General features: G+C 40.8%; 1 protein-coding gene across 3 annotated transcripts; it reads right to left on the reverse strand.

The window, feature by feature from the left end:
* Window positions 1–1022: 1022 nt before the first annotated feature.
* On the reverse strand, window positions 1023–14918 carry LOC148316195 (atypical kinase COQ8A, mitochondrial-like). Of its 3 annotated transcripts, none has more exons than XM_088285977.1 (16): window positions 14089–14918; window positions 10350–10453; window positions 9206–9291; window positions 8746–9129; window positions 8292–8358; window positions 6121–6195; window positions 5522–5650; window positions 3960–4045; window positions 3736–3876; window positions 3415–3496; window positions 3204–3297; window positions 2539–2680; window positions 2345–2452; window positions 2195–2260; window positions 2037–2123; window positions 1023–1912 (listed from the first exon to the last, which is right to left on the reverse strand). In XM_088285977.1, exons 1-16 carry the CDS (start codon window positions 14253–14255, stop codon window positions 1625–1627), a joined length of 2106 nt encoding a protein of 701 aa, XP_088142103.1. In that variant the 5' UTR covers window positions 14256–14918; the 3' UTR covers window positions 1023–1624. The 3 variants fall into 3 exon arrangements, with proteins under 3 accessions (XP_088142103.1, XP_088142104.1, XP_088142105.1); XM_088285978.1 differs by having other exon boundaries at window positions 13904–14205; XM_088285979.1 differs by lacking the exon at window positions 14089–14918 and adding an exon at window positions 13732–13862.
* Between the last annotated feature and the right edge of the window lie 2 nt (window positions 14919–14920).

Below are 14920 nucleotides of genomic sequence, written 5' to 3' on the forward strand. Positions count from 1 at the left end.
TCGGTGACTCTAGGCCCCAGCAATTTACTCGCGCTCAGCGCGCCGTTAAATCTGGTTTTACCTCAGCCACCACGAAGCCACAAAGCACAGAAAACCAACCGTGGACGACAACGCTAGTAGCAACAATATTACACAGAGGTAAAAAAAAACAACTACACCGTAGCTCAAGCATCAGCCTAAAAAACGAGCAATAAAGTGCAAACCAGCAGCAACACACATCATATTAACAGCATAAAACAATTCCACTGCGATACACATTGGCGCCCCATTTAATTAAAGACATCGGCGAGGAGAGGTGCTTACCTTTCGAAGGTCCGGAGGAAAATGGACGAAAATGAGCGGCTCGCAGAAGGCTATGCCTTAACTATGGGACGAGCCAAGGGACATATTTCATGCACGCGATTCTGCTGCATCTTGGATAAAAACTAAACTTTTATCACCCTTTCTCCACGTTAAAAACCCTAAGAATAACGAGTAACATTGCAATGAGGAAATGGTAAATTTTAGAGTTAATGCTAATTAAGTTATATCAAGAAATAACATGTGCATAGGGGGGAGGGGCGTACATGCGTGCAGAAGCAATGAGACAAACAAGTTGACGTTTAAATTTTGAACATGGACACGTGACTTAAAAAAAAAACTATCGAATGAATAGGCAGAGATTGTTTTTGGGTTTTTTTAACTTTATTGAATCAGTGAAACAAAACAATATCACATATTCAATTTAAAAAATTAAACCAATTATCAAAGATTATATGGTAAAAGGGTATCTGATTGTCAAATGCATTGTAATCACCATTATATATATATATTTTTTGATAACTTTTTTGGGGGGGAGAATTATTTTTTTGACAACTTTCTTCTTTTGATAACTTTTTATTTAGATTTTTTTTTTACAACTTGTTTTAAAAAAAAAATTGATAATTGTTTTTTTTTTTTTTTGATAACTTCTTTGATAACTAACCCCTAACCCTAACTCGTGAACTGACTTGTTTGCAAAGGAAAAGAAAGGACAAAACAGCAAACACCTTGTAGTTTTAATAATATGGAATCCACGTACATGGACACAAATCAAACAAGACACAAAAAGGAGATTTTGGAACATTTCTTATGGATGGTAAAATCACCCTGAGCGTCGTTTAAACTGACCACCAAAAACAAAGAAAAGACTCGATTAAAACTAAATTGCAATCAACAGCAGCAAGGACAAAAAAAGCAAATTAACTATAAGAATGTGAATTATTCCAGTATTCAATCACTTAAAAGCCTCTTTTTTATTTAGTTATTTATTTTTTATTTCATTGTGTTACAAGCTGGTCTCAATCTGAAGCAGAAGCATGGGGGCCTTGAAGAAGACACTTACGGTCCTGGTCCACACCGACTGACTGACTGACTGAATTTACTCGACTACATCATCACAATCCTCCTCCTCCTTTAACCCGGATCGTCTTGTAAAAGTCCAACAAAACAGGAAAAAAAAAGAAAAAGGATAGATAAAGAAAGACCAATTGTGTTACATTCGCTTTCAGCGCTTTTTGTCCCGGCTTTGGCCTCCAACACGACGCGGGTGCGCGTTCACACCTCGCCCATTGGTTCTTTTATGATTGGTCCCGGGACCCGTGCGTCACACGGGCGGCCTGCGGTCGTCCCAGTAGCGTTGGTACATCTCCTGGAACATGTCCTTGCATCGCAACTTGGCGTTGAGGCGCGAGCAGATGAGGAAGGAGCCGCCCATCTTGCGGTGCAGCGAATACGTCTCCTCGGGCGGTGGCGTCAGGCGGTGGCGCAGCATCACGGGGATCAGGTTGTGGATGCGCTCCGTGGTCGACTGCGCGCCAAAGTCGAACGTTTCCGGCGATGCGAAGGCCTCGCCAAGGATCATCACTGCATCCACGTGAGCGTTCTCCATAGCCTGCATGCACAGAAATATTTGATTGATCATCAGAGACTGAAAGAGGATTTATTTAATGAAATAAATATAGACATAAAGAATAAGGCCAAAAATCAAAAGACGGCGTGTATGTGTGCGCGTTGACCTTGGACTCGTAACCGGTGAGAAACTTCATCTCGATGGATTTCTTCAGAACTCCTTCTCGGTCGCCCTCAGCAGCGGAGCGGATCACCTGCCGTCACCAATGATGAGGTCATCGATGAGGTTATTTCTTAAACTCCTCACACATACGACTGGACTTACTTCGATGTAGACGTCTGTGAAACGTTGATCGAATCCTCTTGTGGCTCCGAAGTCCAGCAGCGCCACCTGTGGACACACACGACATTTGCGAGCCATGGTAGTACAAGAGGTGGAGTTCTTCTTTTTTTTTCCCTCTCTAAATGGACTCACCTTGTGTGCCTGCGGATCGTACAGGAAGTTGGACCAGTTTGGGTCGGTCTGCATGAAGCGGAACTCAAACAACTCTCTAAGGCACAGCTTTAGGATGTTCTCACAGATCTGAACAAAACAAAACTATTCATGAGCCATATGAGCAAGGGAGAAGAGGCAGCAGTTCCTCGCTTTTCCACCGGAGGGCCTCGTACTGTGTCCTTGAGCTCCTGGGGGAGGCCCTCGGCCTGGTCCAGGGGGAAGCCCGGGACCAGCTCTGTGGTCAGAACGTGGCTGCTGCTCAGCTCCTCGATGACCTCCGGGACGTAGAAGAACGGGTGGTCCTTCAGCAGCTCCCTTTTGCATTAACATAACAACAACAGCAACAATTCATACAACTTAACCACGCCGTATCTCATTTCAAACACGATTTAACACACTTCCTGTGTTCAATAAAAAAATGAGTCTTAAACTAAGGTATGAATTTTAGCCTTCAGTTGTGGGGGTGGCCCTGAGGTCTACTGGAAGAGATGGAGTGTAATAAACAGCAAGAAAAAAGGGGGCAGAGAAGGTCCCCAACTGTGATCTGGTGCTCGTCATCATGCACACAGTATTGTCGTATCGCTTTGCGCATGTTGGTGCTTTGTGTGTTTTAACATCTATGTTAATTTTCGTTAGCCCAGCTATGAGGTATTTCATTATAAATTAGCATAAAGCTAGCTCAACACTCTATTAAATAAAATAAGTGGTGTTTTTTACTTTATTTTTTTTTTTTTTTGTTTTTTACAGTGTGTGCTGGAAAGTATCCCCAAGATAAACGGAGACATTTTTTTTTCAAACCAATTCAATAGAAAGATACACGAAAGATACAAAAGCCGACCTAAACGTCTTGGCACACTGAGCCTCTCGAAGGTAGTCGCACTCCAGCGCCAGCTCCCTCCTCATCACGTCAATCATGTGCTGTGGAAACAGACCTGGAAAACACAACAAAACATTTACACATGTGAAACATATGACAACGCAAATACTTTGGAGATCTGTGTGTGTGCGTGTGCGTGTGCGTGCGTGCGTGAGCATGTGTGCGTGCATACCATCAGGCAGCGCGTTGCTCATACTCAGCACAGTCATCAGATTGTTGACATCACTGTTGATACTTTGCGCTACACCGGGATACTAAGCAGGACAGGAACATAAAGACAACAGTTGACAATGAAACATTAAATAGAAAATTATGGTTTAATAATTTTATGCAAATGCAAAACACCAAAGGCTTCCCCTTTAATAGTCGTCTTAGCTATGATTAAGCATCTTTTTTTTTTTTTTTACCGAAAATAGTGTAATGACGGTCCAAATAGTAATGGCACTTGTATTTGCTGGATTTAAAAAAAAATTTTTTTTTAAGTAACACACACCTGTATTTTCATGGCCACCTCCCGCCCGTCCTTGAGCTTGGCCAAGTGGACTTGCCCTATGGAGGCGGCGGCAAAGGGACGCTCCTCGAAGGACTCCAGTTTATCTCTCCAGTTTGGACCCAGGTCGCTGTTAAGCGCTTTCTGAACACGAGCAGAAGCGTTGTCGCTTACGGCCGCAGCAACAAAGCAATGCGACGACGACACATTTCAAGTCAGCTTGTTACCGTCATCTGCTTGATGGGCATGAAGTCGGCGCTCTGCCGCACACGCTCAAAAATCTTGGCAAGCTGCGGGTTGATGAAGGCATCATCTGAAACGATATGAAATGAACAGACGTTCTTGTTCTTATTTCTTTCGACCATGGAAGCGAAAGTCAAAGGAGGGCTCACTATTTGGCAAGCATTGATTCTAATTTGAAGTCATAAATGTGCTAATGCAAAAACCCCAAACATATAATCAATATCAAATATATGAAAGTCAATAATTAAAAACTATGATGAACCAAAAAAAAAACTGATTATATGCATAGATTAAAACATTGAAAAATAAAATTTAATAAAATAAAACCAAAATCAATATAACATCTAACCAAAGAACAAATAGTATAGAACATAAAATACATAAATGTAAAACTATAAATGTATATAAATATAAAAGTACAACAAACATGAAAAATTCAAATTTTAGAAAGGCTTTAGAAAACCAATAATCTAATACAGTCGGCACTGCGCTAAATAAATACATAAAATGTGAATGTTAAAAAAAATATATATATATATCGATGTAAAATGTAAACACACACAAAAAGTTTATCGTAAAATGCATCAATGTAAAAATATTAATTTATATAAAAATAATCAATATCGATAAAACAATAGAAATAATAAATACAAATAAAACATACATAATTCTAAAACAAAACCTGATCATTGTGGGTCATGTGCTGACATGATCAAAGTGCGTCGTTGCATTTGGTCCTAATTGCGTTCGAAGAAGAACACGACATCATCATAAAGATAAGCCGGCAGGTGCGGCCTTGAAGCGCAAACATCAAGAGCGCCTAAAAGTAGCCCGCCACTGCATATTGTCACTTTCAAAATAGACTCGCGCCCTTTGAGCATTTTTTTTTTCTCCTCGTGACATTTAAGTGACTTGCGCTGCCTTTGTGTGTTCACATCACACCTTCAACGTATTTGAGTTGATTTACGACACGCAATCGGCCACCTAAAGCGGACGTTGTGCCAATACCTGATGGGACGTCTCACTCTTTCTTGTCCAACAAACTTTTACTACTTTGAATTTTAGTGGAGTAGACAGAAAGGACGGACGGATGGGCCGAGGTCACGGTGGAGGATTTTCGGCCAACATAAATAAAAGGAAATAGTGCAACTGGATCCCGCTGACGGCTTGTTTACAGCCCGCTCGTCCTACCTCCACCTGTTGTGTAACTTGACACAGCACATGTGCCTGCCGCAGCGCCAGCAGAACCAAACACCGTGACTCAGGACGCCCACACGTGGACTCGCTCGGATTCGGAATCCAAACGGCAAAACAATTCAAAATATCGCACTTAGGCGGCCTGTCAAGTGAATTCAGAGTTTTGGCGGCTGTGGCCTCTTTAGAGTGCCTCATTGTTGGCAAAGAGTTAACAGAGAACGAAAAAAAAAATGGCAGACTCAGGCGCAAATGGTTGCCTGTACAACTTTAAAGGTGATAAAAAAACAAATGAAAACATTTTGTTGCATCGCAACAATTTGTCTTCGTGTTTTCATTTTTGAAAATTCACCTTGAATACTGAGCATCTGACCCAGCTTGAGCGCCGCCCCTCGCACTTTGCACAAAGTCCTGACGATGCGTTCGGCGTTGGCTTCGGACAAGAAGGGACTCGAGTCCAACACAGACTTTTTATTCTCTCCTGCACACATACACACACCCGCACACACCCCCACACAAAACAAAAAACGTAAATATTTATATTATATTTAACATGCGTATTTATTAACGTGTCAGTGGGTCAACAGGGTATCCCGTGTCTTGGGGGGGGGTATTAATGCAAGTAGCCTGACTGGATTACCAACAAAGACCATGTGGGGGTGTGTGCGCGTGTGTGTAGGGGGGGGGTGTGTGTGCGCGTGTTTGTGTGCGATTAAGCGGATCACTGTGCCGAGAGGGAGCGTCTGTTTATTTGGGGAGTGTAGTAGCAGCGTGTGCCTGCCTGTCTGCAAACAATAACAGGCATGAAGGAATGCCCGGTACACTTTTTCTGATATCGAAACAAACACCGCTTTCATCTCTCTTCGAGACATTTAAACGAATTCACATTAAAAAAAAAATTAAAAATTTCCATTCAGAATGAAAGATTTCAAACGAATGTGTGTGCATTACCCGCCGCGTCGTTATGTCGCATGGTCTTTTTGGCGACCTCCGCCAAGGCGCCGATTCCCAGACCCACAGCCAAACCTGGTGAAAATGAAAACACGTTTGAGTGTTAGCGGACTAAGTGAAACACCAAAAATGAAAATACTAATTAAAATGTATTCAATGCTTTTATTTAATGTGTAATAAAGAAAATTACCGTAAATAAATACAATGAAAAATTTTAATATTGTATTTTTTAGTATAATTTAAATACAAATTAAGAGTATTGAAGAAAAAAAAAACTACAATATACAGTGTTTAAAAATATGATAAATACAAAAACCAATATTTTATCAGTTCTAAAATGCGAAGAAAATCATTTTGGCAAATATTAAATACATCTTACTAAAAAAGTACTAAATATTTATTTTAAATTTACACAATTATCCAATCTGGAGAAACTTGGTTTGAAAATAAATAAATAAAATGGGGACTTAATAGGTGCTACTCCTGATTAACTCTCAAGCTCGTATAGCTGGAAATTTTCAGTGTTTAAAAAAAAAAAAAAGAAAAAAAAGACCACACGGTACACATTCAAAATGTTTTTATACAACTACAAAATCTTTCCCAGTTTTCTTTGGTGTTTCTCATTTTCAAGCATGTCAATGAAGACATACTGTAAATGTATCGAATTCTTTTTTTGAAATACAAATTTCTGTCAAAAAATATTTTTTTTCCTCAACACACAAAAATCGCTTTCTAAACGGACACTAGCTTAACCTTGCAAGACAACAATGACTTATTCCAGCGCTAGCCGATTCCAAACCAAAATCTTTTTTTTTTTACGTTATGGCCTCTTAAACAAAAGCTCCTCCTGAGCTTTTTATTTGTTTTCGAGCGCTGCTATCTTTGCTGCGTTGAGCTACGATTTGAGCGAGAGCTTGGGGGCTGTGCAATTCATCCAAGGCTGCTCTGCGTTACGTAACAGCGCCGTTACATCATCGCAGCACAAATCTGCAAGGCAACAAACAGCAGGAGGAGGAAGAAAGGCTGACAAGGACGCAAAACATAATTTAGGCGCCACAATGTTCACAATCTTGTGGACTTAATCAGCACGTCATTAAAAAATAAATAAATAAAAAAATGTCACCTCACTATGCTAAGTGGAAGTCGCCGCAATCGATTTAGCACGCTAGCAAAGACACTTTCATTTTTACATTGGTTTGCTTCAAGCCTTTAACAAATTTTAGATTAATTGGAGGTTTCATTATTCATTTTTTAAGGATTTTCTATCTAAGGACAGAGCGGCACTAGCTTACAAAAGCTCAGTCAGGGTTGCCAACTTTTCCGATCTTGCTAGCTTATTTTATTTTATTTTTTTTTTAAACACAACTAGCGACCTAAATGACTGAATTGTGACAACATAGTTTAGTATTCAACATTTTAGATTTCCTGATTTTGATTCTTTGAGCACCTTTGTTTGCCTCAGCGATTTTCCAGCGCAACTGTGACAGCCAGTAAGCTAGCCAGCGTTGCTTATGTCCTGAAAATTTGGATAGTCTGCTGGCTTGGCTGATTTAGAGCGCCTCATTGTCAGATGTGAGTGTGCGCATGTCGCGGAGGGACTGGAGGAGGGCAGATGATTTATTTTATTTCTTTCTTAATTTTTTTAAGTCTGACTTGGCAGCCAGTATGTGAACAGGAGCTTTGGAGATGTTTAACAATTACAGTGTTGAATTGATTTACTACTTTTATCTGTTAATGGTGGTAAATTGTGAAGTGATTCGTGTGAATTACAACATTTTTTGTTGTTTGACCCTTCACCGGATGAGTCGTACTTCGATTCCGTATTTTGCCTTTGGTGTTGTCTGAAAGCCTGGCTTGTTTTGTTCTGGCTAAATTTGGCTCTCTTCTGCCCTCCAGTCTGACTCCCAATGTGCTCTGCGCACATTGTTCTGTCTTCTGTGCAACTTTTGCACCTGACTGCGCATCTCAAAAAGGAGCGTACAGCTTCAGACTACTGGGGTGGGGGGGGCAAAAAAACGATAGAAATATGGAAAGTCATTAATCAGACATGGAATACATGTGCGGTGCAAGCGGCCCCCATTTTTGCCAGCTGTGAACTTGGCAACCCTGCGACGGGGTGTCAGTGAGTTTACTTGTGGGGAATGGGTTTAAGGTTGAAAAAGAAGCGCTACCTCCAAAGTTAGCGAGCCTGCTCAGGCGGGTCACGGGGACCTTCCTCTCGCGCGCTCGCTCGCTCAACTAAAATGAATACAAAATATGCAAACAATGATTAAGAACAATGACAAGGAAAGACTGCAAAATATGAAATAATTAATACATAATCAAAACAATGATACTAAATATTAAGTAGGTTAAAAACAACAATGAAGGATCATAATAAAAGACATTATAGTCCAGAAATGTATAAATCCAAAATAAATAATTAATTCAATTAACGATACAAAGAATACAAGAAAAAAAAACACAAAAACAATAAAACTAATAGAAATTATCAAACAATTGAACACTGAAAAACAATAGATACTAAATAATAATCAAAAACAATGCAAAATTAAAAGTACAAAATAGAACAACACAACGACAAATAATAATACTACAAATTATAGCGATAGAAACAAATCTCACCATCTGTTTGTGCGGCTTGACGTCGGCGCGCTTGCTCTGCCGGGCCTTCTCCAAGTCGTCGGCCGTCAGCCCGCTCACCGACGACGACGGCTCCTGGTGGTAGGCCCGCCTCCCGCTCACCTGAGGCCACGGCCCTCTGCTCGTCAGCAGGTGCTGATGGCGGACATCGCTGTGGTACCACCTGTTGCCGAACTCTCGCGAAGGATCCTTGTAGCCGGCGAACGGCGAGCTCTTCGTCCCGCTGGCCGGGCTCTGATCGGACACGCCCTCATTCGCGCCTGCCCGCAGCTCGGCCACGTCGTCGTCATATTTGCTGAACTCGGACGAGGAGAAGTCGTCCTGATGAAGCGCCGATGAGGAGGAGGCTTGCTGCTGACTCAACTCCTGATTTTCAACCATTTTGGACATGCTGGGAATCACAGCAAGACTCCATTTTGGAATGTTGAGACAACGCTCTTACCTGTGCTTTCGTCACCACCATGGCGATGCCTTGCTCGGCGGCCGATTGGAAGTTTTGGACTGCACCACTGACACCAGGAAGGCCACCTATTTAAAGCAAAACATTTTTATTTCTCTGCAAAACGATTACACGTGAGAATAAATTACAGAATGTTAAAGACATATAGGCCGCACTCTTCACTACATGTCACCATCAGTAATCAATCCAAACAAAAAAGTCAGGCATTACGTTGCGACAATTTTGACGTTGAATCCATCCATCCATTATCAGTGCCACTTCTCCTTACTAGGGTCGCGGGGGTGCTGGAGCCAAACCCAGCGGTCTTCAGGCAGTAGGCAAGGTACACACTGAATTGGTTGCCAGCCAATCACAGGGCACACATACCCAAAAACCATTGGGGCAATTTAGAGTGTCTAATAAACCTGCCACGCATGTTTTTGGAATGTGGGAGGAAACCGGAGTACCCAGAGGAAACCCACGCGAACACGGGGAGAACATGCAAACTCCACACAGGATGGCCATAGCCAGAATCGAACCCACGACCTTCGTACTGTGAAGCCATCGTGCTAACCTAATTTTTAACCGGAGTTGGGCATTGCAAAAACCTTGGCCAACGTAGCGTATTTAGCAATCTTCACATAAAGCTAAGCACTTTTTAGCAATCCTGTCAAAAAAAAAAAAAAAGAACTAAACGTATAAACTTTGACTAATGAAGCATACTTATCAACAATTAAATGCTAATACTAGCAGCTAGATCGAGCTCATTTCGTAAAAAACATTTCAACTCAATTATTGTTGTCAGTCTTAAATAATGCGCTTTTGAGCCTTTAGCCAATGTTGCATTTTTAGATACTTAAAAAACATTCATTTTTGCTCGCTGGCTTTTATGTTTCTTTGTTTAACTCGGCTGTCTGCAGCCAGGTCAGAATTGCAAAAGAGAATCTGTTCTCAGTTGCCTCAACTGGTTGAATAAAGGTCGGTCAAATCAATAAATGAATTGGGAAAAAAAAGAAAAGAAATGACAAAAAAATTAAAGGTTAAATATTTATTTGTTTCTTTTTTGACTAAATTCTGACAAACGCACTAAGCAACAATTAATGCTCGTGCTATCGGCTAGCTGTGGCTCCATTTTGCGTCCACTCACCTGTCCCTCCGCGCAGAGCGGCACTTTGCGTCTCCACGACGGCCTGGCTCAGCTTCGCCAAGCCTCGCATCAGCATCATCATGTCGCCCGCCATGACGGACCAGCTAGAATTACAACAATCAAAGTGTGCGTTCAACGGCGACAATAGTATCAAGAAACCGTGGCATGTATGCGCTCTTGCGTCGGACTCCGTACGAGACCACTTCACTCCTTAAGATACTCCCTGACCGTACCCTCACCCACACATCGGACAAGAGGCGGAAGGAATGCTGTTGAAAGTCGGACGGCCACATTGTTTTCCCGATCGAGGCTTGACCGCTAAACATAGCGCACGATTCCCCCCTGTGTTGATGTTGTAAATAGCAGTGCCAAGCAGCCGGGCCTTTTCTGCTGACCTGAAAATGAGCATTGGACCTACAATAAATCCTCCTTGAAATTGGGCGCATTTATTCCCAACAGTCTATTGTCTTCATTTTGTAGCCGTTTTGGGTTTGAACTGCTTCCAGTACATCGATGAGGTAGGTCGAATTTTTTTGGGGACGGATTAATGGAATAGTCAACGTAATCTGCCCGTGACCTTCAGAATGTAGTGCTGGCGGATTCAACTTCAATTCTATTAATTAAACCAATCAGATTTATCTCGCTATCCCACAAAAACATAAGCATTTTTTTCTGTCTTCTCATTGGTCACAGGCCAAATCGACTTGCAAAACGTGTCCGTCAAGAACGTGATCTGCACACTTTGAATCATTCGAATATGAATCGATGTTCACTCGTTCCGTAGCCATGCTCTTAACTCAAATCACTCGGATCGCAAATCAGCTTTCAATAAATATGAATGACAATCAAATACGGCCGGCTTTATACTAAATAAATGTAGTTTTATTGCTACAAAAATATTCATGATCTATTTATTCAATATGCAGCTTTCTCGATGGACGAAGATGTTTTCATCTCTCGTGAACACACCCAAACACCCGGGCAACGCCTACATCCCCCTGCTACTTTTGTGTGTGTGTGTGTGCGTGCGTGCGTGTGAATGTGTACATGTGCATGTGTTTGTGTTTCAGGTGCGACGACGTGCTGAAACTTGGCGCTGCTGGGATTCCGAATCAGACACACACACACACACCCCTACACACACAAATTTCTTATACTGACTAAATGGATTGGTACCACTTGTTGCGCAACAGCAGATTGCAAAATGGGCCAAACTTGCAACAGCAACAACAAAAGAATTCCTCAACCCTCAAACTAACTCATGAAAATGATGTTGCTGTGGCCTTGTGTTAACATAACATCTTAATTTAAAGGTACATGCTAAATACAACGACACCGTGTCAAAATGGAGGACACGTGTGTCAAGTGTAGTCATACGGGGCCCTTCATGACCAAAACAATAATGGAGGACCGTGACGCTTCATTGTTTACATTTAAAACATGCAGGGTTGTTTTTTTTTTTTTTTGGGGTGTCAACGCTAATCAAGTAGCCTCCCTCATGTCCCACTTGCAGTTTTCAGGAGGAAAAGTGAAATGTTACCCATTGGTCTCTCAAGGAGATGTGGATGTTAATGTTTCTTTACCGTGTGACATCTCCCCCTACTGGCCCAGCATGCGCATAACAAGATTTATCAACAACGTTACTTTTTACTTCTTAGTTAGTACAAAAAATACCACAGTAAGTCACAGTAAGCCATATAGGCAGTTCCTTTTTTATTTGAATTATTTTGTTGTGTTTATTGCTCCCTGACTCACCAGAGTTGGGTCGCATAATTCACATTGCGGAAAGAGTACCAAATTTGCCACAAAAACTATTTCACTCACTCCTCCATCAAAAAACAAACAACAACAAAAAACACTACCGGTAATGAGGAGCTACTGTTACAAAATATGAACGAACTTCCCCGTGTGTCACTTCCAGCATTAAACAAAACACACGCCAAAAAATAAAGAACAATAATTGGAGTAATACAAAGTGAGGATCCAAAATAAGGACTGACTGAACTGGCTTAACTGTACTATTGTGTGTGGGCGTGCACACAAAACACAACGCACGCAAAACCACACGCGTAAGCCTCAGCTGTTGCCTAGTCTGGACTCTTCTGAACACACGCGCGCGCGCACACACCCGCACACGTTTTGTCACAGCAACAAAAATAGGACATGTGTGTCAACATATTGGACGGGAAGTGTCACAGGCACATTCTAAATTAAGGGCAGGCAGAATCATACCTGAGTAAACAATACGCAAATTTATTTTTCTATATGAATTTATTTTGCATTAATTGATTTTTAATATTCTAATTTAGTCTTTGTTGAACGTACTTTAAGATTCAAAATGTTAAATGGCATCATTTTTAGTTATCTTACGAATAATAATGTATGAATTAGATTTAACTAAAGAACTGGCTCAATAACTATTCCTTCAAATAAATTCCAACCCTTGAGGATTATTGTGCATTTTGCAGACGTTGCAGGAGAATGAAGATAACAGGCTTGTTAAAACAACAATACATGATAAGATAAAACAAACATGAGCACTATGATCATTAGTGGACAGGCTTATTGATAAAAAAAGGAGGTCATAAACAAAGTATAACAAGACTGTGTATTTAACTTGAAACTTTGGGCAGCGTCATTTTAAAAATTCATAAGAAATTGAATTCAACTTTATTGACAAATCGGATGGTTTCAGCATTGAACGTAAATTGCGCCTTCAAAAAAAAAAGTTTCATTCTGTGATTGAATGCCCAAATATCACATACATAACGCATATTTAAACATATCTAAATTAGCAAGGTACAAGTATGGGTTAATGTGTCTATATTTAACTTGGTGTGTAACCGTTTAAAAATATATATAAATTCTCCAACTTTATTGACAAGAGACAAACATGAAAGTTGAGCTTTCAAACAATCATCTTGTCACTTTTAATTCATATAAATAATATTTATGAAATTATTACGACATCAGTGGCAACATCCAAGTGTTTAACGTTCAATTTTGCGTGCTAAAATCCTACAATAGAATCGACATTTTTATTGACACGACACTCGCGACAAAGTCACCCTTTCAAACAAACATTCTGGCGCTTTAAGTGCATATAAATCAGATTTATGAATGAATCGCAACAAATGGAGCAACACCAAAGTCTAAATTAGAGTTGTTTAACTTTAAACGTCGGGGACTGCTTTTCAAAAACAAAAACAATACAGTCCTGCAACTTTATTCACAGCAAGTTCAAAACCAAGGTTGCATAGCCCAAAAACATGACGTCACATTCATTCAACAACCAATTGCACTCATTGTTTAGCAATCCTATAGATGGATGTAGGGCATAAATGTTCGAATTTAAGTGTTCAATTTGGTCAGTTTCGCTCACCATAAACAAGCTACGCCACGTTGTTGTTGTTAGCTCGCTAGCACAGATCGGAGTGACAAAATATCCACTTTGAAAAACCAACGTGTGCAACGAAATTAATGAGGTTTGCAGTGTGGCTAAATCACAGGGATTAAACACGTCCGATAATTCGTGATAATCTGTGCTCACTCACCAGCAGGCGTGGTTCGTTTTCGACTCCCAGGAGGCCAAAGGCGACTCGCACCGATTAATAAAATTTAGACGAGGAATATGCGGGATAAACGTTCATATTGGAGAGCATTTTCAGGTTGCGTGGGGAGCTGGAGGGCGCGCGTGTGGACGAGTGCGTGCACCATGAGGTCAAAACTTCTTATTTACCAAACTCCACGCAAGCAGCAGCAGCAGCACCGCAAACCACTTGGCTTGGAGACGCACGCCCCCCTCTGGCCCCCCGGCGCACGTGGACGAGCCAGTCCATATCCTCGTGAACTCGTTTTGGGTTCTCGCACGTTGGCACCGTTGGCCCGCCCCTGCTCGCTTGCCATTGGTTGTTGTCAAGGGGTGGAGGGCCCAACGCGGGTTTTCATTGGTGTGTCAACGAAACAAACACGGAAGTGGTTTGTTGACTTTTTTCCCCTATATGACCTAATTATCCAAATTATTACATAATATGGTATATATTGGATATTAACTTTAATACATGGGCTGTCACTTGTATAGCGCTTTCCTACCTTTGGCACTGACTAATCAAATAGAGAACACAATGATGGCCATTTGTTTTTCAAACTGTATATAACATTTACGCATTTGGGCTTGTACATTGTTCAAAGTGAATTAATTTATACAGTCAAAATGAGATTAGCAGTAAACAGAAAAAATATTTTTACCAATGAATTATATGTAAATATCGAATGAAAATATTTTTTGTTAATGTTTGAATTTCACCAGGTGGTCTTGGTGAGATCAAGATCACTATTAAACATTAAATGTAAGATTTAATATATATTAAACCGCATGCCCGTTATAGCATTAAGAACATTTTGTAATATTTTTGTACTGTATGTTCATTTGAATTGTTCCATTCTACGAAACAACTTAAATTACATTTTGGGGAATGGGCAGTGCCTACGTGTGAAAACTTTTCCTGATTCAGTGCCTCTTAATTGAGTTAGGGTTACTAAATTAAGATAAAATGTTTAGAAATGAACTT

Source organism: Idiotropiscis lumnitzeri, chromosome 21 (genome assembly GCF_059441095.1).
Source record: "Idiotropiscis lumnitzeri isolate Australia: NSW breed Sydney's pygmy pipehorse chromosome 21, RoL_Ilum_1.0, whole genome shotgun sequence".
NCBI lineage: Eukaryota > Metazoa > Chordata > Actinopteri > Syngnathiformes > Syngnathidae > Idiotropiscis > Idiotropiscis lumnitzeri.